This window comes from Sebastes fasciatus, unplaced genomic scaffold, assembly GCF_043250625.1.
Source record: "Sebastes fasciatus isolate fSebFas1 unplaced genomic scaffold, fSebFas1.pri Scaffold_26, whole genome shotgun sequence".
Lineage (NCBI taxonomy): Eukaryota > Metazoa > Chordata > Actinopteri > Perciformes > Sebastidae > Sebastes > Sebastes fasciatus.
The window spans coordinates 251674-267356 of NW_027428183.1; the positions used below are offsets into that span (position 1 = coordinate 251674).

At 48.6% G+C, this 15683-nt stretch overlaps 1 protein-coding gene across 1 annotated transcript in view; it reads left to right on the top strand.

Moving 5' to 3' along the window:
- LOC141763683 (piezo-type mechanosensitive ion channel component 2-like) overlaps positions 1 to 15677 on the top strand; it is a 109135-nt gene extending 93458 nt beyond the window's left edge. Inside the window, exons 15-28 of the mRNA XM_074628260.1 lie at positions 165 to 313; positions 2861 to 2939; positions 3066 to 3160; positions 7518 to 7726; positions 8713 to 8870; positions 10457 to 10633; positions 10852 to 10965; positions 12247 to 12447; positions 12522 to 12726; positions 12898 to 12999; positions 13087 to 13264; positions 13408 to 13494; positions 14801 to 14957; positions 15056 to 15677. Coding sequence (XP_074484361.1) covers positions 165 to 313; positions 2861 to 2939; positions 3066 to 3160; positions 7518 to 7726; positions 8713 to 8870; positions 10457 to 10633; positions 10852 to 10965; positions 12247 to 12447; positions 12522 to 12726; positions 12898 to 12999; positions 13087 to 13264; positions 13408 to 13494; positions 14801 to 14957; positions 15056 to 15160 — 2016 coding nt within the window. The 3' untranslated portion in view covers positions 15161 to 15677. The remainder of the gene's footprint in view (positions 1 to 164; positions 314 to 2860; positions 2940 to 3065; positions 3161 to 7517; positions 7727 to 8712; positions 8871 to 10456; positions 10634 to 10851; positions 10966 to 12246; positions 12448 to 12521; positions 12727 to 12897; positions 13000 to 13086; positions 13265 to 13407; positions 13495 to 14800; positions 14958 to 15055) is intronic.
- The last annotated feature ends 6 nt before the right edge of the window (positions 15678 to 15683 follow it).

Below are 15683 nucleotides of genomic sequence, written 5' to 3' on the forward strand. Positions count from 1 at the left end.
CTCACTGTCTGTCTCACTGTCTCTCTACCTGTCTGTCTACCTGTCTGTCTACCTGTCTGTCTCACTGTCTCTCTACCTGTCTGTCTCACTGTCTCTCTACCTGTCTCTCTACCTGTCTGTCTCACTGTCTATCTACCTGTCTCTCTACCTGTCTCTCTCTGTAGTTGAACTACGAGCGTTGGCGTGCCATGCTCAGGGGATTCTGGGTAGCCGTGGTGGTTTACTCCATGTTGGTTCTCATACTGGTCTACACCTTCCAGTTCCCCTCATCCCCCCACACCTGGAGCTACTACACTGGACTCAGCACTCACAGGTACACACAGGTACACACAGGTACTCACAGGTACACACAGGTACTCACAGGTACACACAAGTACTCACAGGTACTCTCAGGTACACACAAGTACTCACAGGTACACACAGGTACACACAGGTACTCACAGGTACTCTCAGGTACACACAAGTACTCAAAGGTACTCACAGGTATACACAGGTATACACAGGTAAACAAAGGTACTTCCAGGTAAACACAGGTACACACAGGTACACACAGGTACACACAGGTAAACACAGGTATACACGGGTACTCACAGGTACTCACAGGTACACACAAGTACTCACAGGTACACACAGGTACACACAGGTACTCACAAGTATACACAGGTACACACAGGTATACACAGGTACACACAGGTACTCACAGGTATACACAGGTACACACAGGTAAACACAGGTATACACGGGTACTCACAGGTACTCACAGGTACACACAAGTACTCACAGGTACACACAGGTACACACAGGTAAACACAGGTACACACAGGTACTCACAAGTATACACAGGTACACACAGGTATACACAGGTACACACAGGTACTCACAGGTATACACAGGTACACACAGGTACTCACAGGTACTCACAGGTACACACAGGTACTCACAGGTATACACAGGTACACACAGGTATACACAGGTACACACAGGTACTCACAGGTACTCACAGGTATACACAGGTACACACAGGTACTCACAGGTATACACAGGTACACACAGGTACTCACAGGTACACACAGGTATACACAGGTACACACAGGTACTCGCAAGTACTCACAGGTACACACAGGTACTCTCAGGTACACACAGGTACTCACAGGTACACACAGGTACACACAGGTACGCACAGGTACGCACAGATAAGCACAGGTACACACAGGTACACACAGGTACTCTCAGGTACACACAGGTACTCACAGGTATACACAAGTACTCACAGGTACACACAGGTACTCACAGGTACACACAGGTACACACAGGTACGCACAGGTACTCACTGGTACACACAGGTACACCCAAGTACTCTCAGGTACACACAGGTACACACAGGTACACACAGGTACGCACAGGTACGCACAGATAAGCACAGGTACACACAGGTACTCTTAGGTACACACAGGTACTCACAGGTATACACAAGTACTCACAGGTACACACAGGTACTCACAGGTACACACAGGTACACACAGGTACGCACAGGTACTCACTGGTACACACATGTACACCCAAGTACTCTCAGGTACACACAGGTACACACAGGTACACACAGGTAAACACAGGTACGCACAGGTACGCACAGGTACTCACTGGTACACACAGGTACACCCAAGTACTCTCAGGTACACACAGGTACACACAGGTACACACAGGTACGCACAGGTACGCACAGATAAGCACAGGTACACACAGGTACTCTCAGGTACACACAGGTACTCACAGGTATACACAAGTACTCACAGGTACACACAGGTACTCACAGGTACACACAGGTACACACAGGTATACACAAGTACACACAGGTACACACAGGTACACACAAGTACTCAAAGGTACTCACTGGTACACACAGGTACACCCAAGTACTCTCAGGTACACACAGGTACACACAGGTAAACACAGGTACACACAGGTACACACAAGTACTCAAAGGTACTCACAGGTAAACACAGGTACGCACAGGTAAACACAGGTATACACAGGTATACACAGGTAAACACAGGTACTCACAGGCACTCACAGGTAAACACAGGTACACACAGGTACACACAGGTACACACAGGTAAACACAGTTATACACGGGTACTCACAGGTACTCACAGGTACACACAAGTACTCACAGGTACACACAGGTACACACAGGTAAACACAGGTACACACAGGTACACACAGGTACTCACAGGTATACACAGGTATACACAGGTACACACAGGTACTCACAGGTATACACAGGTACACACAGGTACTCACAGGTACTCACAGATATACACAGGTACTCACAGGTATACACAGGTACACACAGGTATACACAGGTACACACAGGTACTCACAGGTATTCAAAGGTACACACAGGTATACACAGGTATACACAGTTACACACAGATCGGATTAAATCTGATTAATTAATTAATGAACATGATTATTAAACTGATGTGTCTACTGTCTCTACTGTATCTACTGTCTCTACTGTCTCTGATGTCTCTACTGTCTCTGATGTCTCTACTGTCTCTGATGTGTCTACTGTCTCTACTGTCTCTGATGTGTCTACTGTCTCTGATGTCTCTAATGTCTCTACTGTCTCTGATGTCTCTACTGTCTCTGATGTCTCTACTGTCTCTGATGTGTCTACTGTCTCTGATGTCTCTAATGTCTCTACTGTCTCTGATGTCTCTACTGTCTCTGATGTCTCTACTGTCTCTGATGTGTCTACTGTCTCTGATGTCTCTGATGCCTCTACTGTCTCTGATGTCTCTACTGTCTCTGATGTGTCTACTGTCTACTGTCTCTGATGTCTCTACTGTCTCACCAGGTTGGAAGATGTTGGTTTGGAGAAGTTCTCGGTTCCGGTCCTCTTCACCAGGATCTTCATCCCGGCTGCGTTCCTTCTGGTACTCGTCACACGTTCCTACAGAACCTCCATGTTGAGAGGAACTGGACCAGAGTTCTGGCTGTAGAGCCTCGACCCTGATCCAGAACATGTGACGACGTTCTCCTGTTCCTCTTCTTCTCTGCAGGTGTGTATCGTCCACCTGCACTACTTCCACGAGCCGTTCCTGCAGCTGACCGACCTGAAGACGGTGGTGGACACACACAACAGCACCATCACCAGGTAACACCCTCACACCTGCTGCAGGTCAGAGGTCAGAGGTCATCTGGAACCACATCAGGACTCCTTCTGTCCAATCAGAGCTCTCAGGAGACTGAACAATTAGTCCCTAGACCTCTACAACTAATCCCTAGACCTCTACAACTAGTCCCTAGACCTCTACAACTAGTCCCTAGATCTCTACAACTAGTCCCTAGACCTCTACAACTAGTCCCTAAACCTCTACAACTAGTCCCTAGACCTCTACAACTAGTCCTCAGACCTCTACAACTAGTCCCTAGACCTCTACAACTAGTCCCTAGACCTCTACATCTAGTCCCTAGACCTCTACAACTAGTCCTCAGACCTCTACAACTAGTCCCTAGACCTCTACATCTAGTCTTCAGACCTCTACATCTAGTCTTCAGACCTCTACAACTAGTCTTCAGACCTCTACAACTAGTCTTCAGACCTCTACATCTAGTCCCTAGACCTCTACAACTAGTCTTCAGACCTCTACATCTAGTCTTCAGACCTCTACATCTAGTCTTCAGACCTCTACAACTAGTCTTCAGACCTCTACAACTAGTCTTCAGACCTCTTCATCTAGTCCTCAGACCTCTTCATCTAGTCCTCAGACCTCTTCATCTAGTCTTCAGACCTCTTCATCTAGTCTTCAGACCTCTTCATCTAGTCCTCAGACCTCTTCATCTAGTCTTCAGACCTCTTCATCTAGTCTTCAGACCTCTTCATCTAGTCCTCAGATCTCTTCATCTAGTCTTCAGACCTCTACATCTAGTCTTCAGACCTCTACATCTAGTCCCTAGACCTCTACAACTAGTCCCCTGACCTCTACATCTAGTCCCTAGACCTCTACAACTAGTCCCCTGACCTCTACATCTAGTCCCTAGACCTCTACAACTAGTCCCTAGACCTCTACAACTAGTCCCCTGACCTCTACAACTAGTCCCTAGATCTCTACAACTAGTCCCTAGACCTCTACAACTAGTCCCTAGACCTCTACAACTAGTCCTCAGACCTCTACAACTAGTCCCTAGACCTCTACAACTAGTCCTCAGACCTCTACATCTAGTCCCTAGACCTCTACAACTAATCCCTAGACCTCTACAACTAGTCCCTAGACCTCTACAACTAGTCATCAGACCTCTACATCTAGTCCCTAGACCTCTACAACTAGTCCCTAGACCTCTACAACTAGTCCCTAGACCTCTACAACTAGTCCCCAGACCTCTACAACTAGTCCCCTGACCTCTACATCTAGTCCCTAGACCTCTACAACTAGTCCCTAGACCTCTACAGCTAGTCCCTAGACCTCTACAACTAGTCCTCAGACCTCTACAACTAGTCCCTAGACCTCTACAACTAGTCCTCAGACCTCTACATCTAGTCCCTAGACCTCTACAACTAATCCCTAGACCTCTACAACTAGTCCCTAGACCTCTACAACTAGTCATCAGACCTCTACATCTAGTCCCTAGACCTCTACAACTAGTCCCTAGACCTCTAAAACTAGTCCCTAGACCTCTACAACTAGTCCCCAGACCTCTACATCTAGTCCCTAGACCTCTACAACTAGTCCCCTGACCTCTACATCTAGTCCCTAGACCTCTACAACTAGTCCCTAGACCTCTACAGCTAGTCCCTAGACCTCTACAACTAGTCCCCTGACCTCTACAACTAGTCCCTAGATCTCTACAACTAGTCCCTAGACCTCTACAACTAGTCCCTAGACCTCTACAACTAGTCCTCAGACCTCTACAACTAGTCCCTAGACCTCTACAACTAGTCCTCAGACCTCTACATCTAGTCCCTAGACCTCTACAACTAATCCCTAGACCTCTACAACTAGTCCCTAGACCTCTACAACTAGTCATCAGACCTCTACATCTAGTCCCTAGACCTCTACAACTAGTCCCTAGACCTCTACAACTAGTCCCTAGACCTCTACAACTAGTCCTCAGACCTCTACATCTAGTCCCTAGACCTCTACAACTAGTCCCTAGACCTCTACAACTAGTCCCTAGACCTCTACATCTAGTCCCTAGACCTCTACAACTAGTCCTCAGACCTCTACATCTAGTCCCTAGACCTCTACATCTAGTCCCTAGACCTCTACAATTAGTCCTCAGACCTCTACAACTAGTCCCCAGACCTCTACAACTAGTCCCCAGACCTCTACAACTAGTCCCTAGACCTCTACATCTAGTCCCTAGACCTCTACAACTAGTCCTCAGACCTCTACAACTAGTCCCCAGACCTCTACAACTAGTCCTCAGACCTCTACAACTAGTCCCCAGACCTCTACAACTAGTCCCTAGACCTCTACAACTAGTCCCTAGACCTCTACATCTAGTCCCTAGACCTCTACAACTAGTCCCTAGACCTCTACAACTAGTCCTCAGACCTCTACAACTAGTCCCTAGACCTCTACAACTAGTCCTCAGACCTCTACAACTAGTCCCTAGACCTCTACAACTAGTCCTCAGACCTCTACAACTAGTCCCCAGACCTCTACTAGTCCCTAGACCTCTACATCTAGTCCCTAGACCTCTACAACTAGTCCTCAGACCTCTACAACTAGTCCCTAGACCTCTACAACTAGTCCCTAGACCTCTACAACTAGTCCTCAGACCTCTACATCTAGTCCCTAGACCTCTACATCTAGTCCCTAGACCTCTACAACTAGTCCTCAGACCTCTACAACTAGTCCCCAGACCTCTACTAGTCCCTAGACCTCTACAACTAGTCCCTAGACCTCTACATCTAGTCCCTAGACCTCTACAACTAGTCCCTAGACCTCTACAACTAGTCCTCAGACCTCTACAACTAGTCCCTAGACCTCTACAACTAGTCCTCAGACCTCTACAACTAGTCCCTAGACCTCTACAACTAGTCCTCAGACCTCTACAACTAGTCCCCAGACCTCTACAACTAGTCCCTAGACCTCTACATCTAGTCCCTAGACCTCTACAACTAGTCCCTAGACCTCTACAACTAGTCCTCAGACCTCTACATCTAGTCCCTAGACCTCTACATCTAGTCCTCAGACCTCTACAACTAGTCCTCAGACCTCTACATCTAGTCCTCAGACCTCTACATCTAGTCCCTAGACCTCTACAACTAGTCCTCAGACCTCTTCATCTAGTCCTCAGACCTCTTCATCTAGTCTTCAGACCTCTACAACTAGTCCTCAGACCTCTTCATCTAGTCCTCAGACCTCTTCATCTAGTCTTCAGACCTCTTCATCTAGTCCTCAGACCTCTTCATCTAGTCTTCAGACCTCTTCATCTAGTCTTCAGACCTCTACATCTAGTCTTCAGACCTCTACATCTAGTCTTCAGACCTCTACATCTAGTCTTCAGACCTCTACATCTAGTCTTCAGACCTCTACAACTAGTCTTCAGACCTCTACAACTAGTCCTCAGACCTCTTCATCTAGTCCTCAGACCTCTTCATCTAGTCTTCAGACCTCTTCATCTAGTCCTCAGACCTCTTCATCTAGTCTTCAGACCTCTACATCTAGTCTTCAGACCTCTACAACTAGTCTTCAGACCTCTACAACTAGTCTTCAGACCTCTACATCTAGTCTTCAGACCTCTACAACTAGTCTTCAGACCTCTACAACTAGTCCTCAGACCTCTTCATCTAGTCTTCAGACCTCTACATCTAGTCTTCAGACCTCTACATCTAGTCTTCAGACCTCTACATCTAGTCTTCAGACCTCTACATCTAGTCCCCAGCAGAAGTAGAAGTAGTTCCTTCTGTAACGAGCTGTGGTTCTGTCCTCCGTACCTGAAGGAGGCCTGTCTGCCCCTCTGATCCTCACCTGTGAGGACCTGTCTCTCTCTCTTTCTGTGTGATGACCTGTCTCTCTCTCTCTGTGATGACCTGTCTCTCTCTCTCTGTGATGACCTGTCTCTCTCTCTCTGTGATGACCTGTCTCTCTCTGTGATGACCTGTCTCTCTCTCTCTGTGATGACGTGTCTCTCTCTCTCTGTGATGACCTGTCTCTCTCTCTGTGATGACCTGTCTCTCTCTCTGTGATGACCTGTCTCTCTCTCTGTGATGACCTGTCTCTCTCTCTTTGTGATGACCTGTCTCTCTCTCTCTGTGATGACCTGTCTCTCTCTGTGATGACCTGTCTCTCTCTCTCTGTGATGACCTGTCTCTCTCTCTCTCTGTGATGACCTGTCTCTCTCTCTCTGTGATGACCCGTCTCTCTCTCTCTCTCTCTCTCTGTGATGACCTGTCTCTCTCTCTCTCTATGATGACCTGTCTCTCTCTCTGTGATGACCTGTCTCTCTCTCTCTGATGACCTGTCTCTCTCTCTCTCTGTGATGACCTGTCTCTCTCTCTGCAGGTTGGTCCACTCTGACGGGAGCCTGTTTGACCTGTCGGTGGGGGGGGTTCCTCAGTTCCTCCTGGAGGAGGAGAAGAGAGGAGGACAGAAGGAGACAGAGAAGGAAACAGAGAAGGAAACAGAGAAGGAGACAGAGAAGAAGTGGATAAAAGAGGAGAAGGAGTACCCCTGTATGTTTGAGAGGGAAACCCTGTCTGACCACATAAAAGGTAAATACACTGCATCATCATCATCATCATCATCATCATCATCATCATCATCATCATCATCATCATCATCATCATCATCATCATCATCACCATCATCACACCTGTGCCAGGCTGAGTTTCATACAGGAAATGGACTCCTGTCTGTCCCCCTCAGTGCTGGTCTCTCTCCTGTCTGTCCTCCTCAGTGCTGGTCTCTCTCCTGTCTGTCCCCCTCAGTGCTGGTCTCTCTCCTGTCTGTCCCCCTCAGTGCTGGTCTCTCTCCTGTCTGTCCTCCTCAGTGCTGGTCTCTCCTGTCTGTCCTCCTCAGTGCTGGTCTCTCTCCTGTCTGTCCCCCTCAGTGCTGGTCTCTCCTGTCTGTCCTCCTCAGTGCTGGTCTCTCTCCTGTCTGTCCTCCTCAGTGCTGGTCTCTCCTGTCTGTCCTCCTCAGTGCTGGTCTCTCCTGTCTGTCCCCCTCAGTGCTGGTCTCTCCTGTCTGTCCTCCTCAGTGCTGGTCTCTCCTGTCTGTCCTCCTCAGTGCTGGTCTCTCCTGTCTGTCCCCCTCAGTGCTGGTCTCTCTCCTGTCTGTCCCGCTCAGTGCTGGTCTCTCCTGTCTGTCCCCCTCAGTGCTGGTCTCTCCTGTCTGTCCCCCTCAGTGCTGGTCTCTCCTGTCTGTCCCCCTCAGTGCTGGTCTCTCCTGTCTGTCCCCCTCAGTGCTGGTCTCTCCTGTCTGTCCTCCTCAGTGCTGGTCTCTCCTGTCTGTCCTCCTCAGTGCTGGTCTCTCCTGTCTGTCCCCCTCAGTGCTGGTCTCTCTCCTGTCTGTCCCCCTCAGTGCTGGTCTCTCCTGTCTGTCCTCCTCAGTGCTGGTCTCTCTCCTGTCTGTCCTCCTCAGTGCTGGTCTCTCTCCTGTCTGTCCTCCTCAGTGCTGTTCTCTCCTGTCTGTCCTCCTCAGTGCTGGTCTCTCCTGTCTGTCCTCCTCAGTGCTGGTCTCTCCTGTCTGTCCTCCTCAGTGCTGGTCTCCTGGAGGTTGGTGGTGGACCGTCTCTCTGTCTTGTCCCTGCGAGTCCTCGTGTCCCTGCAGCGACTGCAGCAGCTCCTCTGGTGGCTCCTGGAGCTGCACATCGTCAAGATCGTCTCCTCCTACATCCTCTGGGTCTCTGTGAAGGAGGTGAGACAGGCTGTCTGTCTGTCTGTCTGTCTGTCTGTCTGTCTGTCTTTCTATCTGTCTGTCTGACTGTCTGACTGTCTCCAGGTGTGTGTGTGTGTGCGTGTTTAACCTGTCTGTCTGTCTCTCTGTCTGTCTGTCTGTCTCCAAGTGTGTGTGTGTGTGTGTGTGTTTAACCTGTCTGTCTGTCTGTCTGTCTGTCTGTCTGTCTGTCTGTCTGTCTTTCTATCTGTCTGTCTGACTGTCTGACTGTCTCCAGGTGTGTGTGTGTGTGCGTGTGTGTGTGTGTGTTTAACCTGTCTGTCTGTCTCTCTGTCTGTCTGTCTGTCTCCAAGTGTGTGTGTGTGTGTGTGTGTTTAACCTGTCTGTCTGTCTGTCTGTCTGTCTGTCTGTCTGTCTCCAGGTGTGTGTGTGTGTGTGTGTGTGTGTGTGTAACCTGTCTGTCTGTCTGTCTGTCTGTCTGTCTGTCTCCAGGTGTGTGTGTAACCTGTCTGTCTGTCTCCAGGTGTGTGTGTGTGTGTGTGTGTGTGTGTGTGTGTGTGTGTGTGTGTTTAACCTGTCTGTCTGTCTGTCTGTCTGTCTGTCTGTCTGTCTCCAGGTGTGTGTGTGTGTGTGTGTGTGTGTGTGTGTGTGTGTGTGTGTGTAACCTGTCTGTCTGTCTCCAGGTGTGTGTGTGTGTGTGTGTGTGTGTGTGTGTGTGTAACCTGTCTGTCTGTCTCCAGGTGTGTGTGTGTGTGTGTGTGTGTGTGTGTAACCTGTCTTTCTGTCTCCAGGTGTGTGTGTGTGTGTGTGTGTGTGTGTGTGTGTTCGTGTAACCCGTCTGTCTGTCTCCAGGTGTGTGTGTGTGTGTGTGTGTGTGCGTGTGTGTGTGTGTGTGTGTGTAACCTGTCTGTCTGTCTGTCTGTCTCCAGGTGTGTGTGTGTGTGTGTGTGTGTGTGTGTGTGTGTGTGTGTGTGTGTGTGTGTGTGTAACCTGTCTGTCTGTCTCCAGGTATGTGTGTAACCTGTCTGTCCGTCTCCAGGTATGTGTGTAACCTGTCTGTCCGTCTCCAGGTGTGTGTGTGTGTGTGTGTGTGTGTGTGTGTGTGTGTAACCCGTCTGTCTGTCTCCAGGTGTGTGTGTGTGTGTGTGTGTGTGTGTGTGTGTGTGTGTGTGTGTGTGTGTGTAACCTGTCTGTCTGTCTGTCTGTCTGTCTCCAGGTGTGTGTGTGTGTGTGTGTGTGTGTGTGTGTGTGTGTGTGTGTGTGTAACCTGTCTGTCCGTCTCCAGGTGTGTGTGTGTGTAACCTGTCTGTCCGTCTCCAGGTGTGTGTGTAACCTGTCTGTCCGTCTCCAGGTGTGTGTGTAACCTGTCTGTCCGTCTCCAGATGTGTGTGTAACCTGTCTGTCCGTCTCCAGGTGTGTGTGTAACCTGTCTGTCCGTCTCCAGGTGTGTGTGTGTAACCTGTCTGTCCGTCTCCAGATGTGTGTGTAACCTGTCTGTCCGTCTCCAGGTGTGTGTGTGTGTAACCTGTCTGTCCGTCTCCAGGTGTGTGTGTGTAACCTGTCTGTCCGTCTCCAGATGTGTGTGTAACCTGTCTGTCCGTCTCCAGGTGTGTGTGTTTAACCTGCTCTTCGTGCTGTGCGTGGGCGTGGCTCTGCCCTGCAGGGCGTGGCGCCCCCTGCTGTCCGGCGTCTGCACCGGTTGGACCTGTGTGGTGACCGTCTGTAAGATGTTGTACCAGCTCAACGTCGTCCAGCCAATCAGATACTCCTCCAACTGCACCATGGTAACCACGGCAACAATGTTCACACCTGGCGTTAACAGTCCAGCTGGACGTAGATTCAGAGAGTTAATACCATGTGTGAACCGGTCTGTCTACCTGTCTGTCTACCTGTCTGTCTACCTGTCTGTCTTTCTCTATATCCGTCTGTCTAAACCAGCCAGACACCTGTCTGTCTGTCTCTGTGATAACGATATCACACCTGTCTGTCTGTCTCTCTGTAGCCAGGTAACTCCAGCACCGACCTGTCTCGCTCCGGTCTGTACTCTGGCCCGGTTGACCCCGCCCAGTGGGTCGGGCTGCGGAAGACAGACGGAAAACTGCTCGACTACCTGAGGGTGAGGAGTGACATCACAACTCTGATAGCTTAGCATTATGCTAACCTGATGATGTTAGCTCTGATAGCTTAGCATTATGCTAACTTGATGATGTTAGCTCTGATAGCTTAGCATTATGCTAACTTGATGATGTTAGCTCTGATAGCTTAGCATTATGCTAACTTGATGATGTTAGCTCTGATAGCTTAGCATTATGCTAACTTGATGATGTTAGCTCTGATAGCTTAGCATTATGCTAACTTGATGATGTTAGCTCTGATAGCTTAGCATTATGCTAACTTGATGATGTTAGCTCTGATAGCTTAGCATTATGCTAACTTGATAATGTTAGCTCTGATAGCTTAGCATTATGCTAACCTGTCTCTACAGTAGAACCTGATGATGCTAGCTCTGATAGCTTAGCATTATGCTAACCTGTCTCTACAGTATAACCTGATGATGCTAGCTCTGATAGCTTAGCATCATGCTAACCTGTCTCTACAGTAGAACCTGATGATGCTAGCTCTGATAGCTTAGCATCATGCTAACCTGTCTCTACAGAATAACCTGATGATGCTAGCTCTGATAGCTTAGCATCATGCTAACCTGTCTCTACAGAATAACCTGATGATGCTAGCTCTGATAGCTTAGCATTATGCTAACCTGTCTCTACAGTATAACCTGATGATGCTAGCTCTGATAGCTTAGCATCATGCTAACCTGTCTCTACAGTATAACCTGATGATGCTAGCTCTGATAGCTTAGCATTATGCTAACCTGTCTCTACAGTAGAACCTGATGATGCTAGCTCTGATAGCTTAGCATCATGCTAACCTGTCTCTACAGTATAACCTGATGATGCTAGCTCTGATAGCTTAGCATCATGCTAACCTGTCTCTACAGTATAACCTGATGATGCTAGCTCTGATAGCTTAGCATTATGCTAACCTGTCTCTACAGTAGAACCTGATGATGCTAGCTCTGATAGCTTAGCATCATGCTAACCTGTCTCTACAGTATAACCTGATGATGCTAGCTCTGATAGCTTAGCATCATGCTAACCTGTCTCTACAGTATAACCTGATGATGCTAGCTCTGATAGCTTAGCATCATGCTAACCTGTCTCTACAGTATAACCTGATGATGCTAGCTCTGATAGCTTAGCATCATGCTAACCTGTCTCTACAGTAGAACCTGATGATGCTAGCTCTGATAGCTTAGCATCATGCTAACCTGTCTCTACAGTATAACCTGATGATGCTAGCTCTGATAGCTTAGCATCATGCTAACCTGTCTCTACAGTATAACCTGATGATGCTAGCGCTGTTAGCCTTCGAGGTGACCGTTTACAGACACCAGGAGCTCTACCGTCTCCGCCGTAAGGAAGTCCCGCCCCCTACCAGAACACTGTTTCATGACATCACCCGGCGTCACCTGGACGACAGCGTGCTGAGCTGCATCAAGTACTTCCTCAACTACTTCTTCTACAAGTTTGGACTGGAGGTGAGCCACTCGCTCAGTTGCTTAGCAACCATTTAACCTCTTCCTGTTTAACATCACACCACGCTCCTCCTCAGACCTGCTTCCTGTTGGCCGTCAATGTGATCGGTCAGCGGATGGACCTGTTTGCTGTAGGCCACGCCTTCGGCCTCATCGGCGTCCTAGCGCAGCGCGGCAGGAAGCACATCGCCTCGGTGTGGCCCAAGTACTGCTACTTCCTGTCGGGGCTGCTGTGTTTCCAGTACCTGCTGTGTATCGGGTTCCCACCGGCTGCCTGTAAAGGTACGAACTCACCTGCAGACGAGATGTTGGGATTGTATTCACAAACCATGTCATTGTGCTAAGCTAGGCTAACAGTTTAGCATTCACAGATTCTCTTTTTATCGGTTTCGTCTCAACGTTCGTACGAACATTCGTACATAATCAACGTAAAGATGTCGCTTGTGTTTTCAGATTACCCGTGGAGACCTCCGTCCTCCGACACGGACTCCAACGTGGTGAAGTGGCTCTTCCTCCCGGATCACCTGACCCCACCGAACCCCATCTTCCTCCTCTGTAAGATCATCATCATCAGCTCTGATAGCTTAGCATCATGCTAACCTGTTTGTGTCCTCCTCATGAGACTGTTTCCTGATCTTTCAGATGACTTCTTGCTCCTCCTCGGGGCGTCTCTGCAGCTGCAGGTGTTTGAGGAGGAGCTTCACTCGTCGGTTCAGGTCCTCGCAGGAGACAACTCTGAGCTGGACGAGGATGACGGACAGGTCTCTGATCCAATCAGGCAGCTCCGTCTCAACACAGGCCCTGACTTCATGCTGTGCAGGTAAACTGTCCACCTGTCTGTCTCTCTGTCTGTCTCTCTGTCTGTCTACCTCTCTGTCTGTCTGTCTGTCTCTTTGTCTGTCTACCTGTCTGTCTACCTGTCTGTCTCTCTGTCTGTCTGACCTCTGTCCTCTGTGTGTGCAGGTCTTACCTGGACATGATGAAGCTTATCATCTTCAGCTACATGTTCTGGTTCGTCCTCACCATCATCTTCATCACCGGGACGACCAGGTGAGTGGGCGGAGCCACAGCTACTGAAACCGTCTCAGTTTGGTCCTGATCTACATCTACAGTATCTATAATGCTCGCCATCGGGTCCGATTCTCCGCCATATCAGATGCTGGCATGGAATCTCTGTGGGTTACTGTTGAGTCAGGATATCTCAAGCCTTGGGTCTGGAACGGCTGAGATCTCAGTTCAATGTTCTTCAATGTTCAATTTTAACGGTGTCAGAAAGTCAACAGGTGACTCAGATGAATCTCTTGATGCTGCACAAGTATGCTGCAAGAAGCAGAGTTTTATTGTGTTCCATATCAGCAGACAAAAACACAACCCAACCCGAGCTGTTCCGGACGCGACTGTCCGCGGGCTCCACATCACAACCTTATATACTAGATCAAAGAACTCGTCCCAACTTTTTACTACCAGATATCTTAGTGTTCTTCAGTTCTACTGGTCTCTGTCAAAATATCCACTAATCAGCAGATACCATACTAATGATCTAGGTGCTTTCCCGACATCCATTATTTCAGAGACAAATTCCTTGTTTTGAAGGCCAGTTCACACAGCTGCCAGGTGATTTGGAGTTCATTGCAAGCATTACATCACTAGAGCTGTGAGCTGAAGAGGCCAGTGTGAGTATTACATCACTAGAGCTGTGAGTTGAAGAGGCCAGTGTGAGTATTACATCACTAGAGCTGTGAGCTGAAGAGGCCAGTGTGAGTATTACATCACTAGAGCTGTGAGCTGAAGAGGCCAGTGTGAGCATTACATCACTAGAGCTGTGAGCTGAAGAGGCCAGTGTGAGTATTACATCACTAGAGCCTTGAGCTGAAGAGGCCAGTGTGAGCATTACATCACTAGAGCTGTGAGCTGAAGAGGCCAGTGTGAGTATTACATCACTAGAGCTGTGAGCTGAAGAGGCCAGTGTGAGCATTACATCACTAGAGCTGTGAGCTGAAGAGGCCAGTGTGAGTATTACATCACTAGAGCTGTGAGCTGAAGAGGCCAGTGTGAGCATTACATCACTAGAGCTGTGAGCTGAAGAGGCCAGTGTGAGTATTACATCACTAGAGCTGTGAGCTGAAGAGGCCAGTGTGAGTATTACAGCACTAGAGCTGTGAGCTGAAGAGGCCAGTGTGAGTATTACATCACTGGGGTCTATAAAAAATACAGCAGCACTATGATTGTATGCTGTTTCAGTAGTAAACACAGGGTTATAGCATTAATACTTTTATCATTGTTTATCACATTTTATATAGTTAAAAAGGGATTACTTCTACATTACCTGGTGGCGTGTTTCTACTTCCTGTTCCAGGATCAGTATCTTCTGTATGGGTTACCTGGTGGCGTGTTTCTACTTCCTGTTGGTTGGCGGAGACCTGCTCCTGAAACCAGTCGGATCCATCCTGGTGTTCTGGGACTGTCTGATTGGCTACAACGTGTTCGTCATCACCATGAAGAACATTCTGTCGGTAAGATGCAGCGTTATCGTCACGCTGATATTTAGTAAAGTACTCAGTCACATGGACAAAAACTTAAACTGTCTGTCTCTCTGCCTGTCTGTGGTCAGATCCTGGCCTGTGGTTTCATTAAGTCTTTGGTGTTAAATCACTGTTGGCTGATTCAGCTCTTCAGTCTGGCCTGCACCATCAAAGGATACACCAAACGTAAGTAAACCGTCTGTCTGTCTGTCGGTCTACCTGTCTGTCTGCCTCACACTCGTCTGTCTCACAGGATGTAGACTGTACGAATAGCGCTGCCATTGACCGCCTATTTCCTTCCGCTATCTGCCTTTTACCATTTTCAAAATCCTCGTCGCTACGTGAAACGAAACCAACCTCTGAGTTGGCGACCGACACGCTGGAGAGGGCGAGTTTTGATGAAGATTTGGATCGTGCAGTGAGTCCGGTCTGTCGGTTCATTCAGTGAGTTTAGAACATTAGCCTTCTAACAGGAACGTCGGCTTGACCGATGTACCGATCTGTTCCACTTCACACAAGCTGCTGTGATATCGGTTTAACAACGTCAGCAGGAGCCACGTAGAGCTACTAAACAGTCCGTGGTGAGCTCCTCCAGAGGTAACGGACAGGTTTCCTCCCACAGTCCAAAGACATGCAGGTTAGTGTGGGTTTACTCCGGTTCTCTGGTTTCCTCCCACAGTCCAAAGACATGCAGGTTAGCATGGGTTTACTCCGGTT